General features: G+C 38.6%; 1 protein-coding gene across 1 annotated transcript in view; it reads left to right on the top strand.

The window, feature by feature from the left end:
* The first annotated feature begins 6,949 nt into the window (after nt 1-6,949).
* The window catches only part of LOC139473893 (uncharacterized), an 86,513-nt gene continuing 79,046 nt past the window's right edge, over nt 6,950-14,416 (top strand). The window contains exon 1 of the mRNA XM_071256688.1: nt 6,950-7,235. Within this exon, the coding sequence (XP_071112789.1) occupies nt 7,229-7,235 (7 nt within the window). The 5' untranslated portion in view covers nt 6,950-7,228. The remainder of the gene's footprint in view (nt 7,236-14,416) is intronic.

Here is a 14,416-nt window from a genome sequence, read left to right as displayed (position 1 = left end):
CCGTCAGGACCCCCACCCAGAGCATGCCGAGACGGTGCCAGGCAGCGGCCCTGGTCCATGGGGGATCACAATCCTTACTGACATTCCCCCTCCTCTCCCATCCTTGATGTAACACAGCTGTTAAACGACCCGTGAAGCGCCGGGGTAGAATAGGTCTTCAGCAACCCATGCTTGCTGTAAAAGGCGACAATCCTTGTCGTAAGAAGCGACTAACGGGATCAGGTGGTCAGGCTCGCTGACTTGGTTGATAACAATCACTGGATTGGCTGGTCCAGACTCGATTATTTACAGACCGCCGCCATATAGCTGGAATATTGCTGAGTGCGGCGTTAAACAACAAAACAACAACCATCTGTTAAACATACAAGTCATGACCATTGAGTACCCTATCAATTCAAGCGATCCCATATTTTGCCCATGTATATGTGTCTACATACTACTTAAAAGAAGCTAAAGAACACCCGATTCAATCATATGATCGGGTGTTCTTCAACAACTTTTAAGTAGTATGTTACTCAATTAATGGGGTTTCAGGTGGTCAGACTCACTGACTAGGTTGATGCATGTCTTCGTATTCCAACTGCGTTGAACAACAAGTAAATGATATGAAGTCTAAAATGCATCAGTTCCACGACGTAATTCTGTTGGCGTGACATCTCCACGCATACAGTTCTCCAACAATGTTTGGAACCATTGAGTATTATTCACATGTAATCATTCTCACGGGTACATAAATTTGTATTTTGCTTTGGAATTCAACATATTTAATTCCTTTGGGTCCATTATATTTGGACCTGTATAACCTTTAAGTAACTATAGATTTCTTTTTAAATAGCTCTGCTTGAAATACTGTTTCAGGTGACTTCTGATTTGCTGCCATTACATGTCTACGTTTCAGAAAGGGACACGTAGCGGCTGCATTATTCACTGCATTAGGGATTAGAGTTCATGTATAATTCATTCCATCAGTAAATAACCATCTGTGAAGACATACGGGGAGCAAGCTGAAAAAAGCTTCGTTTGAGTAATTACGCACAGTGGTGCCATACAGTTGTCTTTTCTTTGTGCGTGTTTTGTACGCAAGTAACTCAAATTTAATTGGGTATTTGAGTTTGTTCTTGCGTATTTTAAAGACAAAGACGCAGCTTATCTGCATCTCTGAATGGATGTTGTCAACACCCTGCCCCATGTACGTGGAATGATAGGAGTGAGAACTATTATTTCAAGTTATCGTAATCGTATATATAATACATATATCGATTAGTTAGATTAATTGCGGAATTAATTGATAGATTAATTAGAGTATAAGTAAAAGCGACATAAAACATCATTCAATCATAGAGTGTTTTAAAACAAATCTTTTTATAGTTGAAACCCCAATCAAACTTACATAAATAGTTCTAAAATATAAACCATTCAAAAGCATGATTTAGTATCAAACGACTCGTAGCCATCCCCTTCTCCACACTCATGGGTATTGTCCTGAAAGAAAAAAAACAATATTTATCAACATTTTGCAGATTTAGAGTGCATTGGTGGTGAAAGTATGAATCAGTATATTTTCGGAAAGGGGAAGTTTAACAAATATACACAATGTCGAATTCAGAGTGCATGGGAACGGAGCCGTATGAACGTGACGATATGGAAAATGTCGCTGATTATTGAAAAGATCGAACATACCTTAGACTCACAACAATTGAGGCGGTTGTTTGTTTGTTTGTTTGTTTTTTGTTTAACGCCGCACTCAGCAATAATCCAGCTTTTTGACAGCGGTTTCTTGAATAATCGAGTCTGAACCAGACATTCCAGTGATGGAAATCATGAGCATCGATCCACACAATTGGGATATGATGACATGCATCAACCAAGTCAGTGAGTCTGACAACCTGATCCCGCTAGTCGCCTCTTACGACAGCAGAGTCGCAACGACAAACAATTGTTGTAACCCGGATCTTCACGCGCCGGGCGGTAGGGCAGTGGTTAATGCGGTTCGTTTTCACGCCGACTCTCTCTCTCTCTCTGTGAATGTACTTCACATCAAGTTGTATTTGTCTTTCGGAATTCACCATGACCCATTCGTGATGTCAAACACGGGTCAACAGGTACGCCCTGACAGGACATCCTAAAAAAGTAAAATAATATCATATGCAAATTTAATCAATGTCGCCAGTAATCTTTCTGCGTTGTGACTTTCATTGCATTATACTCTATACACAATAACGTCCCGGGTCCTAACTTAACGCCGAGTTTATGGCACATTGCTAAAATATTGATTTACTATGATCAATATAACAAGACATAAAGCCATTCGTGCCAGTCGCGTAGAAGGGAGTTGATAGTGAATGGGTTAATAATAGATTAAAAACTACCCAAATCCGTCCTAGTGTCCATGTTTTAACGTGTGGGTAAAGAAACAGGGACAAGCGTTACCGTGGGACTCAGTAGGGTCGGGTTACAGTCAGGGGTGTTTTATACGTGGTCAATTCAGTTTCAACATGCTCAGTTTTACCTGCAGTGTCACCCCGATCCCGGCGCATCGATCGCTTTACGGTGTATAGTCTGTTTCAAAGAAGTTGTGTTTTGCACTTTACGCGTTGACGCTCTTGCTTTGTGCGAGGTTAAACTTTCGCTCTCTCCACGGTCTCTCCGCGGTCAATATATATGTCCAGGCAATCAGAAGTGTCTACATTTGTATACGTCATAGACTTTAGTCCAGCCAATGTCCAGTCTATCAGAAATGTCTACATTTGTATACGTCATAGACTTTAGTCCAGCCAATGTCCAGTCTATCAGAAATGTCTACATTTGTATACGTCATAGACTTTAGTTCAGCCAATGTCCAGTCTATCAGAAATGTCTACATTTGTATACGTCATAGACTTTAGTCCAGCCAATGTCCAGTCTATCAGAAATGTGTACATTTGTATACGTCATAGACTTTAGTCCAGCCAATGTCCAGGCAATCAGAAGTGTCTACATTTGTATACGTCATAGACTTTAGTCCAGCCAATGTCCAGTCTATCAGAAATGTCTACATTTGTATACGTCATAGACTTTAGTCCAGCCAATGTCCAGGCAATCAGAAGTGTCTACATTTGTATACGTCATAGACTTTAGTCCAGCCAATGTCCAGTCTATCAGAAATGTCTACATTTGTATACGTCATAGACTTTAGTCCAGCCAATGTCCAGTCTATCAGAAATGTCTACATCTGTATACGTCATAGACTTTAGTCCAGCCAATGTCCAGTCTATCAGAAATGTCTACATTTGTATACGTCATAGACTTTAGTCCAGCCAATGTCCAGTCTATCAGAAATGTGTACATTTGTATACGTCATAGACTTTAGTCCAGTCAATGTCCAGTCTATCAGAAATGTCTACATCTGTATACGTCATTGAGTTAAGGACAGATCAGTGTTTACGTGACTATTTTAAGGTAAATGTGTTTGAGTATTGAAGTCAATATATTATCCTGCAATATTCTGTAATTATGTAAGAGCTGATTTTAGTTTCTTTATCCTTGACTTGTCAAGGTTTATACATCATGATATTTTGACCTGTGTCCCTTGATGTGATGGCTTACAGAAAACATATTAATATTATCTTTGCTTGTCGTATATGGGTGACTTGTTGGATCGGGTTGTCAGGTTTGGTGACTTGCTTGACAGCGTGTCTGCGTACCCATCCGCGTGGATCGTTGTTCATAATATCAACCACTGGTTTGTCTGGTCCAGATTCGATCATTTTCAGACAGCCGTCATATAGATAGAATAGTACTGGGTGCGGTGTTAATCAACAAACAAACAAGAATTATTCATTATATAGCAATGGTGACATGTACAGACTATAGACGTGATCAGTCGTGGTCCAATGAGTATGATTAAAAACATTCTAACATTTGTTTTTAAAATAAATGCCATGTTCTTTGGTTTCTGCAACTTACTACACGCAGCCACAAAGACAAAGATTGTACATGATTCATAAGTTTTACAGGACAGCGAAAATAGAGATCAGAGCATGCAAAGTCATATCTGGAACTTCCGTCTTTCACGTGATTGAATGCTCGTTCAAAGTCGTGAGGAATAACTGTCGCCATCTTGTTAATATGATGGATGATGCAGATGAGATGAATGAGAAATGAAATTATGTCACGAACATTGGTGCTTTGTTCATAACATTATACTTTTAAAGCGTGATGCATCCAATGACAAAAAGTGCACACTTCGACTGATTAAACATTTAGGCCGCTTTGAGCACTATCATATCAAGGCCTGTGAACTTCATATAGCAGCAATTTCCACGGCTATGCGAATTGAAGACATTTACCTCTCTAGTGCCGTCAGTTTTAACAAACACGGGTATGGTGCTGGCAGATCAAGGACCGTACTCGGGATGAACCTGGGCTTCCAACCCACGATCTGGGGATCTGGAGAGAGAGAGAGAGAAGGAGAGAGAGAAGGAGAGAGAGAGAGAGAGATTTGGAATACATTAATTCTGTTATTTGGACATTACGAGGCTCGTTTGAACTGTAAAATGATTAATTTACTCAAAGATGGGTCTGCCACCACCATACCCGTGCTCGTGAGTTTCACCAAAGTAGTAAATGTCAAAAGTCCCCGTTATACTATCAAGAACTTTGATCCATTGTGACCAGTTTTTGGATAATGAAAAATATCATCAAATTCTTTGACAAAGTCTTTGACGGAATTTGATGGAATAGAAACCAATCCTGTTTCTTATAAAATTTTGGTGGACTTTGATGTAATTTAGCCAATCAGAATGCAAGAAACCCTCAGCATTGTGTCCTGCCTCACGGTTTCAAGAAGAAACCTGAACGTGTCTCTATTCATGATTATATAGTTGGCATAGGCACTGGAATCCTCTCTATCTACTCTTGTAGATGAGTATTGTAGGCACTCAATCTCATTAAAATCAGATCTCAGTTCTCGCTACCGCTAAACAAAGATCTGAGAACGTCAGAACGACCTTTCATCCGACCAATCAGAGCGTCGCTTACCAGATCATGAAAGTGACAGTCGGAATGTGATTTCTAATCACGCAACTTCGAACACCTCAACATAGGGTATTCCGAACGATAGTTACGGGCTTAACGACTGAATCCATACAATCTAGACCATCTATTAGTCATTCCAGAATGTTCTTTTGTTCTGGTTTCAATTTTTTTATCGAGAATTTGTCCAAATATGTTTCGAAGCGTAGTCACCAATTTGAAATTAGTGCCGTAAAGCACGAGAAAATTGCCTTCTGATTGGCTAATGTCGACTTTTTGTCAGTCATTTCATTGGTCGGTCAAAGTTTGCGCATAGTCGTCTGACGTGACCCGTAATGTGATGTCCTCAGTTCTTTGTTTAGCGGTAGCGAGAACTAGGATATTATTTTAATGAGATTGGTAGGCACTAAGCTGATGCCGCCTCTGCAGCCAATCCAGGGACCATATATTCCTTTGCCTCCCCGGACGCCGCCTTCTCAACATGACAATACACAAAATACACATAACAGCAAAACATTCTTCATCAGCAGCATCCATCTTGGCAGGATAACTCCTGCTAAACGTTGGATGGCCTCTGGAAAACTTTGATGAGTGCAAACAGTCCAACTTTGACTGAGAAAACTTGGTTTTCTTTGACCAATTTTTGTTTTTATCTGTGTTTGATAGTGTAACGGGGGGCTTAAGACCTGCACCGCGTCAAGCCCTCTCACGTCAAGTTGACACGCCGTGACATAACTGAAATGCTGAATGTTCAAAGCTGGTAAGACCAAACTCACTCCTCTAAAGCCATTAAACATGTTTGTCGGGAGCACAAACACACACACGCACGCACGCACGCACGCATACACACGCACACACATACACACACACACACATCCAGATGCTAAAAATCTCTATCAAATTCTTTGTCCATCTAAATACTTACAAAATACAAATACCGTCAGTGTAACAAAATGTAACGCACATCAATGTGGAACTTGCCCAATAATAACTGAAGACTGCAAATTTCAATTGAACGAAGCTAAACTTTTTACTGTCAAAAACAACATAGACGTTCGCGGTAAATATGTTATATGTTTTAACAGGTGCAGGGTGTGGTGAGCATTATATTGGAGAAACTGGTATGCAACTAAAAAACCGAATCACAACATATTCGAGATCCAAATATGCGTTCTATATATAATGTAAGCAAACACATTGATGAATGTGGGAGTGGCCATTTTTTACCGTCTTTCCGTTTTATAAATTGTTTAACAATGACAAACATTTACGAATGGAAAAAGAACACTTGTTCGTTAGGCTTTTGAAACCTAACCATAATTCAAAAGTATAATTTCAAAGCTGAAGCTTGGGTAACAAGTCACAAAACATGCAGTCAGTTACGGCCAGGTGAACATATTTTAAAAAAAATAATATTTAACTTCTGATTTTATAGAATTTGTGAAGAGATGACCGATGACATTGTACCATTAATTACCCAAAGGGCCCCTCACAAATTTTAAATACACATGCACATGAAAAACTACATACATAAAATTAGAAACGTGAGAATTCTTCTGTGAAAGGAATTCGAACGTTTCGTGAATAAAATTTCATTGGAAACTCTGAAATGAAAAAACAATGAATTTAATGACTCCTAATAATATACAAAAAAAATTATTTGATTATAAACTTGTGAAACCAATAACATTTCATATTAGTATATGGAACATATTTATAAAACACACACGCGCGCACGCACGCGTCGGTATATAATGCTGTATAAGTGCAATAATCTTGCACGCGACGTTAAACTCAATTTCACCTCACCTCATAACAATACCACCAGGAAATATGTCGCAGCGATATCAAATTGAAACAGCCTATAGTCTACCTGTATGACGGAAACCTCCGAGTATCACCGATATCCTACGACATGTAGTTTGGTTGACTACTCCGTTGAACAAGCTGGAGTTGTAAATGTCGCAGAACACTTGAGGGATCTATTCAGTCGCTCCGAGTTTAACCACGCCGAGTGCTGCGGAGGTTGGAGACAGGTACCTGATTGGTGTCAGTGGATTCTTTGGATGTAATTTACAAAGAGTGTTAATTGGCGGGACTCGTTTACACCTAGATTACCTGTGTTGCGATGGGACGCGGTTGGAACGCTACCCTACCTCAGGCCCTCTGTAAAGGGGGCCGTCTTTCCACGTGAAACTTGGATAGATTTACTTTGATGACAGGTAAGAAATGATTCTTCGTGGTTACTAATGCTGTTAAACTTTGGTTGTTTTGATTTGATAATGATAAATCAACGTGTATTTTGACATGAATGATTGATTTTAACTGGTCTAATTAAGTTTACCCAACAATTAAGGCGATTATTGTATAATGATCGTCTGGTGTTGTGCCATACCAGCTATAGCTACCTACCTAGATAGCTACCTATCTGGGTATATTTCCGGGTAGACTGTAACGCGTGTTGAGATGTGTTTCTGTTTCATTGGTATATTTTTTAAATAAGATTTAGATTCTGTCTCTCACTTGATAAAACTCAAAGACAGAACTTTTGTTAATAACACAGACGTCGCTTTGTAGCGTGTCTGCTAACATTGTTGAACATGCACATTGTCGGATCAGTAAATCACGTGATAAAGACGTAAATATAGCGATTGTGTCAATGATAATCCGAACAGGTAAAAAATATGACACAACACAGGAGTTGATTGAAGTCAAAAGATGCAACCGGGAGGATTGGTTGAACAGGTATAAAATATTTCTAACTCGCAGCTCAGGTGATAAAATTAAATGTCAACGAAGTCAAATGAACCAAACTAAAATCTTTAGAAAACACAAAACCAGTTTGACCTTTCTTACAGACGAATCTGATGAATGTATATTAAAATCTTAACATGATCTATCCACTGATCAGCTATTAATCAAAATTGTCAAAAGATTGTATTTTTCTTGCGGAAAGAGTCATATAAAATCATGAGCTTGTGTCAAACCATTTAATGAATTTCCAAGCATACAATGCAGCTACCAGTTTGTAAGCTCGCACAAAGCCAGAAAACAAATAAATCAGCGTCAGTGGGGAGGTTGTTGTGCGATCATTAGGTTTTATTGCCGACAGTCTTTGTACAACAGAACAATAAAATACAAAGCTGGTTTAGTTTCTCATAGCTGTGAAGCTGGAATAGGTTTGCTTGAGGTAGCCAGACATTTCACATGGAAGAGGCTAATGATGAAATACATACTGTTGAAGAATTAAGAAATTAAATAACACTGACATTTTCTTTGGAAGATTGTGATTTGTTTCTGAGCTATTTTACAGCACAGAAAATAACGACTCGATCTCTGTTGAAAAACATGTTTGCCCAAGTTGTGTATTTATTATCCAACATGTCTAAAATATTTGTATCTTTTGCAAATATGTTGCCATTGATATTGAAGAATGGATTTGCTAAATACACACACATATTTTTTTTTAAGATGATTCATCTAATCTCGAATTTAAATGTCTCAAAGCATTTAGAGCACAATGCGGTTGTCACATCTGAAGTTAAAACCATGTTTGGCTGTCCATTTATTTTGACAGTGCAATCAATTTAGATGCAAAAATGTCATCCAGAAGATTTGTGGATCAATTTATTGTGTTTATTCAACATGAATCATATGCATGTTTATCATGTATTGAAGTTTGTGCTGGTGCTTGGAGTCATGTGGAAGTAGATTTTGACAACATAGGTAAAGTAAGTGATCTGCCACATCATCAGTAATAATATACTACTCAAAACAAGTTAAAGAACTCCCATAATTGGAAGGCTGTGCTGCAATACCCACCAGCCATGACAGATTAACTATAGTCATTGAAAAGAATCAGGTGTACTTCAACTTCTTTGGACGAGTATATTATTTTAAAAAGTGCAGTTGTGCTTAAGAATATTTTTCATTTTAACTTTTTGCATGTCTAGAGACGGAAAAACTTATTCATATTCCATCAATTAGAAGTCCAGTCTTTGCATTAGATGGATCAGTTGGTTGGTTGGTTTGTTGTTTAAAGCCTCACTCAGCAATATTCCAGCTATAAGACGGAGGTCTGTAAACAATCAGGTCTGGACCAGACAATCCAGTGATTGATATCATGAGCATCGATCCACGCAATTGGGATCGATAACATGTATCAACCAAGTCAGCGAGCCTGACCACCCGATCCCGTTAGTCGCCTCTTACGACAAGGATAGTCGCCTTTTACAGCTAGCATGGGTTGCTGAAGACCTATTCTACCCCTGATCTTCACGGGTCTAGGTGGATCAGAGAGATGGATCAGAGAGAAATCCTGATCAATGCCGGATGCTGCATAAAGGGATCGTTGAATGCACCAGAGAGTGGCTGTGAACAAAGTTTTGATTTTATTTCATTACTGGACACATTATAAACCCAAACATTAATCAGACATCTATACTTCATGTTTCTGTATTAATCCATTGGTGTCATGATTGAGTATGGCGATACCTAGCCCTGGGTTACCAATAAAATCCAAATATATTTTTCAACAGGTTTATATAAAAAAATGTGAACTATGTAAATAAAAAATGAGTTAATAAAAAGGACTGACTGAGATTAAGATTTATATAGAATAGGGCATTTTCATCATATAATTATGTTGATATGTAAAAGTCAAATAATTGTTCTTCAGTGGAAATGACACAAAGTATATGTATAGAATAATAAATACACTTGTAAACTACAGATTTGATGTAATTGTGCCTGCTACTAACGAGAATGTCATTACTATGAAAATAAGAAACCTTTGTAAAAGTTGAATTAAACAATTCCAGGGTCCCATTCCACAAAGCGATCTTAGCGCTACAACAATTGTAAGTCCTTGTAAAAGAATGGGAGTTACGGCTGCCGTAGCCCTGAGATCGCTCCCTGAGAGCATTACTACAATGTTAAGTGTTGCAGTCATTGCCTTGTAAAAGAATGGGAGTTGCGGCTGCCGTAGCCCTGAGATCGCTCCCTGAGAGCATTACTACAATGTTAAGTGTTGCAGTCATTGCCACAAGAAGCAGATCTGGTGGGTAATGGGTTTGTCTACATATTTGTTTTCGACACTACGTGTAAGGGACCGGTGGATTAAGTAAGTAACTGTTGACAGCGATTTGTCAACACGACAGAGAACACAGAAGCTCACAGTCTGATAGGTAAATACGCAGATATACACACCAGGGTTCTGGGAGCCTTGATCATGACAATGTTGGGCACGTTCGACAGCTGAAATCTTCCTGGAGGTACGAGTGGACATATTTGGGATGCTCTTGTCAAGCTTGCAGTGCTCCTGTGCAACATGTGCAACTCACCTGTTGTAGGAAATGCCTTATATATGCCAATCAAAAAATGTTAAGGACAACATCAGAGCTCCAGATAAGCTTTTGGTGTTGTGGGTATTTTACCCATGCATTTTAAAATCATTGGGTATCTGTAATTCTATCTGGGTATTCAAATTTCTGTTACCCACTAGTTTTTACACATGTGGGTATTTAAGTTAAATATTTAAAAACACTATTCATCTAGTGCCTGCAAGCTGGTGTCATGTGGGTTCGAGAGCTTTATAGGACTAAAAAATACCACGATACTTCTATAAGAAAGTGTGATGGCAAATGATCATGATGTAACTGTCATTGTGGAGTTTGGCAAGGTTGATGAATGCCTGTTTATAATTTCAAAATAAGTTGCTGATTTGCTGATTGAATACGCAGGGTTACTTCACAATATTTTGATGCTACGCTCAAGTTTTATTTTTGAAGCGTATCTGTAATGTTCGTTGCGTATTTGATACGCTTATGTTATTTTACTGCGTATTTCTGCATTTCTGATGCGTATTTCACGCAGATACGCAGCTTACCTGGAGCTCTGCAACATGATTCTTTCATATTACTTTAGTTCTATAGTTAATTTGCCATGCAGTGACCAATCAGCTATTGTAATATGAAGGAATCGCTCCTAAACCTTTTTAGTAGTATATATACCAGAGTAGCAGTTATGTTGATGTAGTGTGATGCGTAGTGGCACTGTTTGTGATAGATGATGATGATCAGACATTAATTGTTAAAAGTGTGTTGAGGGAATTGACCTATCATTGTTCATGACTTGCAGTTACAAGAAGATTAATTGATTGTGGCCTTACAACATAAACAATGATAATGCTAGGGCTGGGACGAGTTCAAATTTATTCCCTGGGTACCCACCCCACTATTACCTAACCCTACCCAAGTACCCACCGTAGGTCTCAGGAGATGTCTCAAAATGTCTGATTGGGAACATTTGTAGCATAGCCCTGGCAAAAATTATTTAGATACATGTATTAAGCAATCCGGTCATTCAAACACTGAAGTTGAATTAGGTTGTATCTTTTTTCAACCATTTGAAAAATCAGAAGGAATGGGTGCACAGTCAGAAAGAAATGCAAACATTAGTAACTTGTAGTGTAACCATGGAGTTCTAGATAATATTTGTCATTAAACAATATATCACCTGACTAACCACGGGTCCAGGTAGTCCTGTTGGTACCCGGGTCCTACTGAGTACCCACCCGACCCGGGTACCCAAGTTACCGGTCCCAGCCCTAGATAATACTGACAACGCAACTCTCTCCAAAAGGAGGCCTGTTTGTGATGTTGGTGGCAGGAAGGTGTCCATGGTCATGATATTATAATCCTTGGTCCCAAAATGCTGAATAAACTCTCGCTAAAAACCGAGGAGTGAGCAGTGAAAATCAAATATTTACCAACAAGGGACGTGGTAAACCTGTTTATTTTGTCATTTATATGTCTCTTTATGATTTAGGCTCAACAAAATGTAAGACCCCATTCTGTAAGAAATGAACAGGTTGTGAACACACAGGTTTCTAAGTACACCCTGGATGTTGACTTTCAACATCTGTGCCATATTCAAATAATTGAATTGAAAAACGTCCCAGGACTCTGTAGACATTTACTATGAAAGACCTTTACATACTGCCTATTGAGGTTTATCCCCTCACTGTAAGTCTTCTATTTTCAACACAACACTTTTGGGTGTCTGTCTCCTGTTCAAAGCTCCAGTCTGTTGATGGCGAGGGATTTGAATGTGTTCAACCGTATAATCAGCCATCCAAACATTAAACAATGACACCTTGTGGCTATACTGTATGGTCTGCAAACCTTGTTCAGTGTTTGAGCAGTGATTTGTAGTGAAAGGATCGCCTGAATGCCTTTCATCCAGCCTGTCTTTATCTGCCTTCAGTAAAGGGGTAAAGTGGGGTAGGGCAGAGAATGTGGTAAACACTGGAATGAGTGTTCCCTCAAATTCCACTTACCTATGCCAAGATAATAGCATGTAGATATGTTTATGTCACAATAGTGGATTATATATGTGTTGGAATTATTGTAAACACAAGTCATTTACAAGTACCGTATTTTCTTGAGTATAGTGCGCACTTTTTTTCCAAAAAACACAGCTGTGTAGAAGGGGGTGCGCATTATACACGAATTATGAGTTTGGATGTTTTTTCCCCCCATGGAAATACATTACCGTGAGCACGAAACACCGGAAATACCATGTCAACAAATCCATACTGAAGTACGCAAAATAATCATGTAATTACACTGTCTGTCTATAAAAAGTGTTCTTTGTATTTCTGGACTTATGTTTGTAACTTATTTCATTAATTTTATTCAAAATTCCTTATAATATTGTTTTTATTAATTTCGGCAAATTCGTGTGTGAAGCGATCGGAAGATCGCACAACTCACCGTTATTAACAGCAACCACGGTCAGAATACCGCTATTGACGCCTTGAAACGAACTTTAGTTGACAGAGAATGGATACATATATCATAAATGACATACTTTGACTCGTTAAAAGTCATATTTGTTTTTGTTTGAGGATTCTATGTCAACATGAAATTCTCGCGCTCACGTGATCACGTGCGCGTGAGCCTTGACGGTGACTAGTCAGACATGTTCCATGTAAAAAATAATACCCGGGAATAGCGATCAGCTGCTTCGGTTAGGGTTATTATTATTTTAAATATGTTTAGTAAAGGCTGCATATAATTAAGAAAATAATGGAATATATTATTCCTGATAAATAAAATAGTTTCAGATACAATTGTTGCCGATCCTTGCATTAAAAATCCTATAAAGTTATATCATTGGGTGTGTCTTGACCGAATCACCGGTCGATTCCAAGAAAACGTGTGTACAGCTGATTGCTGTTTCCGGCTTAGTTTACGAGAAAATACACAAGGTAATCTTAATCCCTAGATATATAACAATGCCTAGCAGAACAATAAATACTATTTAAACGGTAAGTAAACATGTTTGGTGATTTTTTATCTCAAATTTCGAATTTGTACTGACGAAGTTTCTCAGCACCCGTTCGTTTGCCGGACTTCGCTGAAAGGGTACGGTGTAATTTTTTTCTGCGCATAATATTAAAATTTCTTTTTTTTCTCCAAAATATTGAACCCGCTAGAGGGGGGTGCGCATTATACATGGGTGCGCACTATACTCGAGAAAATACGGTAATACATTCCTTGATCTGAGATGAAGTTACCTGACCCTGTCTAGTCATTTGTTGGGTAACAATCTTTTTAGGTGCAACAATTTGCAGCACAGAGTTGTGTCCCTTAGCCAAGCCAGGATTTGCTAGTCATAGATCTTTGGTCACCCACGAATGTTTTCCACCATGTGGTAATGTGCTATACAACAACAACATACATCAATTTTGGCTTTCCTCACCACATTAAACTCACATTCACTGACAAAGTACTCACCCTAAAAGATACAGGGTAGAATAGGTCTTCAGCAACCCATGCCGTGACATGCTTGTCATAAGAGGCGACTAATGGCATCGGGTTGTGAGGCTTGCTGACTTGGTTGAAGCATGTCATTGTATCCCAGTTGTGTGGATCGATGCTCATGATATCAATCACTGGATTTTCTTATCCAGACTCGATTATTTGCAGACTGTTTTCATGTAGCTGAAATAGTGCTGGGTGCGGCGTTAAACAACAAACAAACAAAAGATACTCTCTGGGATATTGTAGTAAGCGATCTAAGTTCAGTGCAGACAAAGAAAGCTGAAATATATATTACTTAACTTTTGATAGGGATAATCAGGTATTTCATTCTATTTAGATATATACTTGCCATATCATGAGGATCAGTTGTGTGTGTCATGGAAAGAAAAAAAAGCCTTCTCAAAAGTGGAGTAGAACATGTGGATATTTAACCAATTCAAATAGATCGTTTTTAATGTATGTTGTGATTTATTCTCGGCTTCTAATTCATAGATATTATTTCTCCATTGAATATTCAGACAATGGAAACCTGCCCTACTTAGTCCTGTCAGTTTGACGGAGTGTCCTTATAGACC

This window comes from Haliotis cracherodii, unplaced genomic scaffold (assembly GCF_022045235.1).
Source record: "Haliotis cracherodii isolate W230 unplaced genomic scaffold, xgHalCrac1.p SCAF_3, whole genome shotgun sequence".
In the NCBI taxonomy this organism is placed as follows: Eukaryota; Metazoa; Mollusca; class Gastropoda; order Lepetellida; family Haliotidae; genus Haliotis; species Haliotis cracherodii.
The sequence above is the reverse complement of the archived record's forward strand: the minus strand, read 5'-3'. Positions and strand labels throughout refer to the sequence as shown.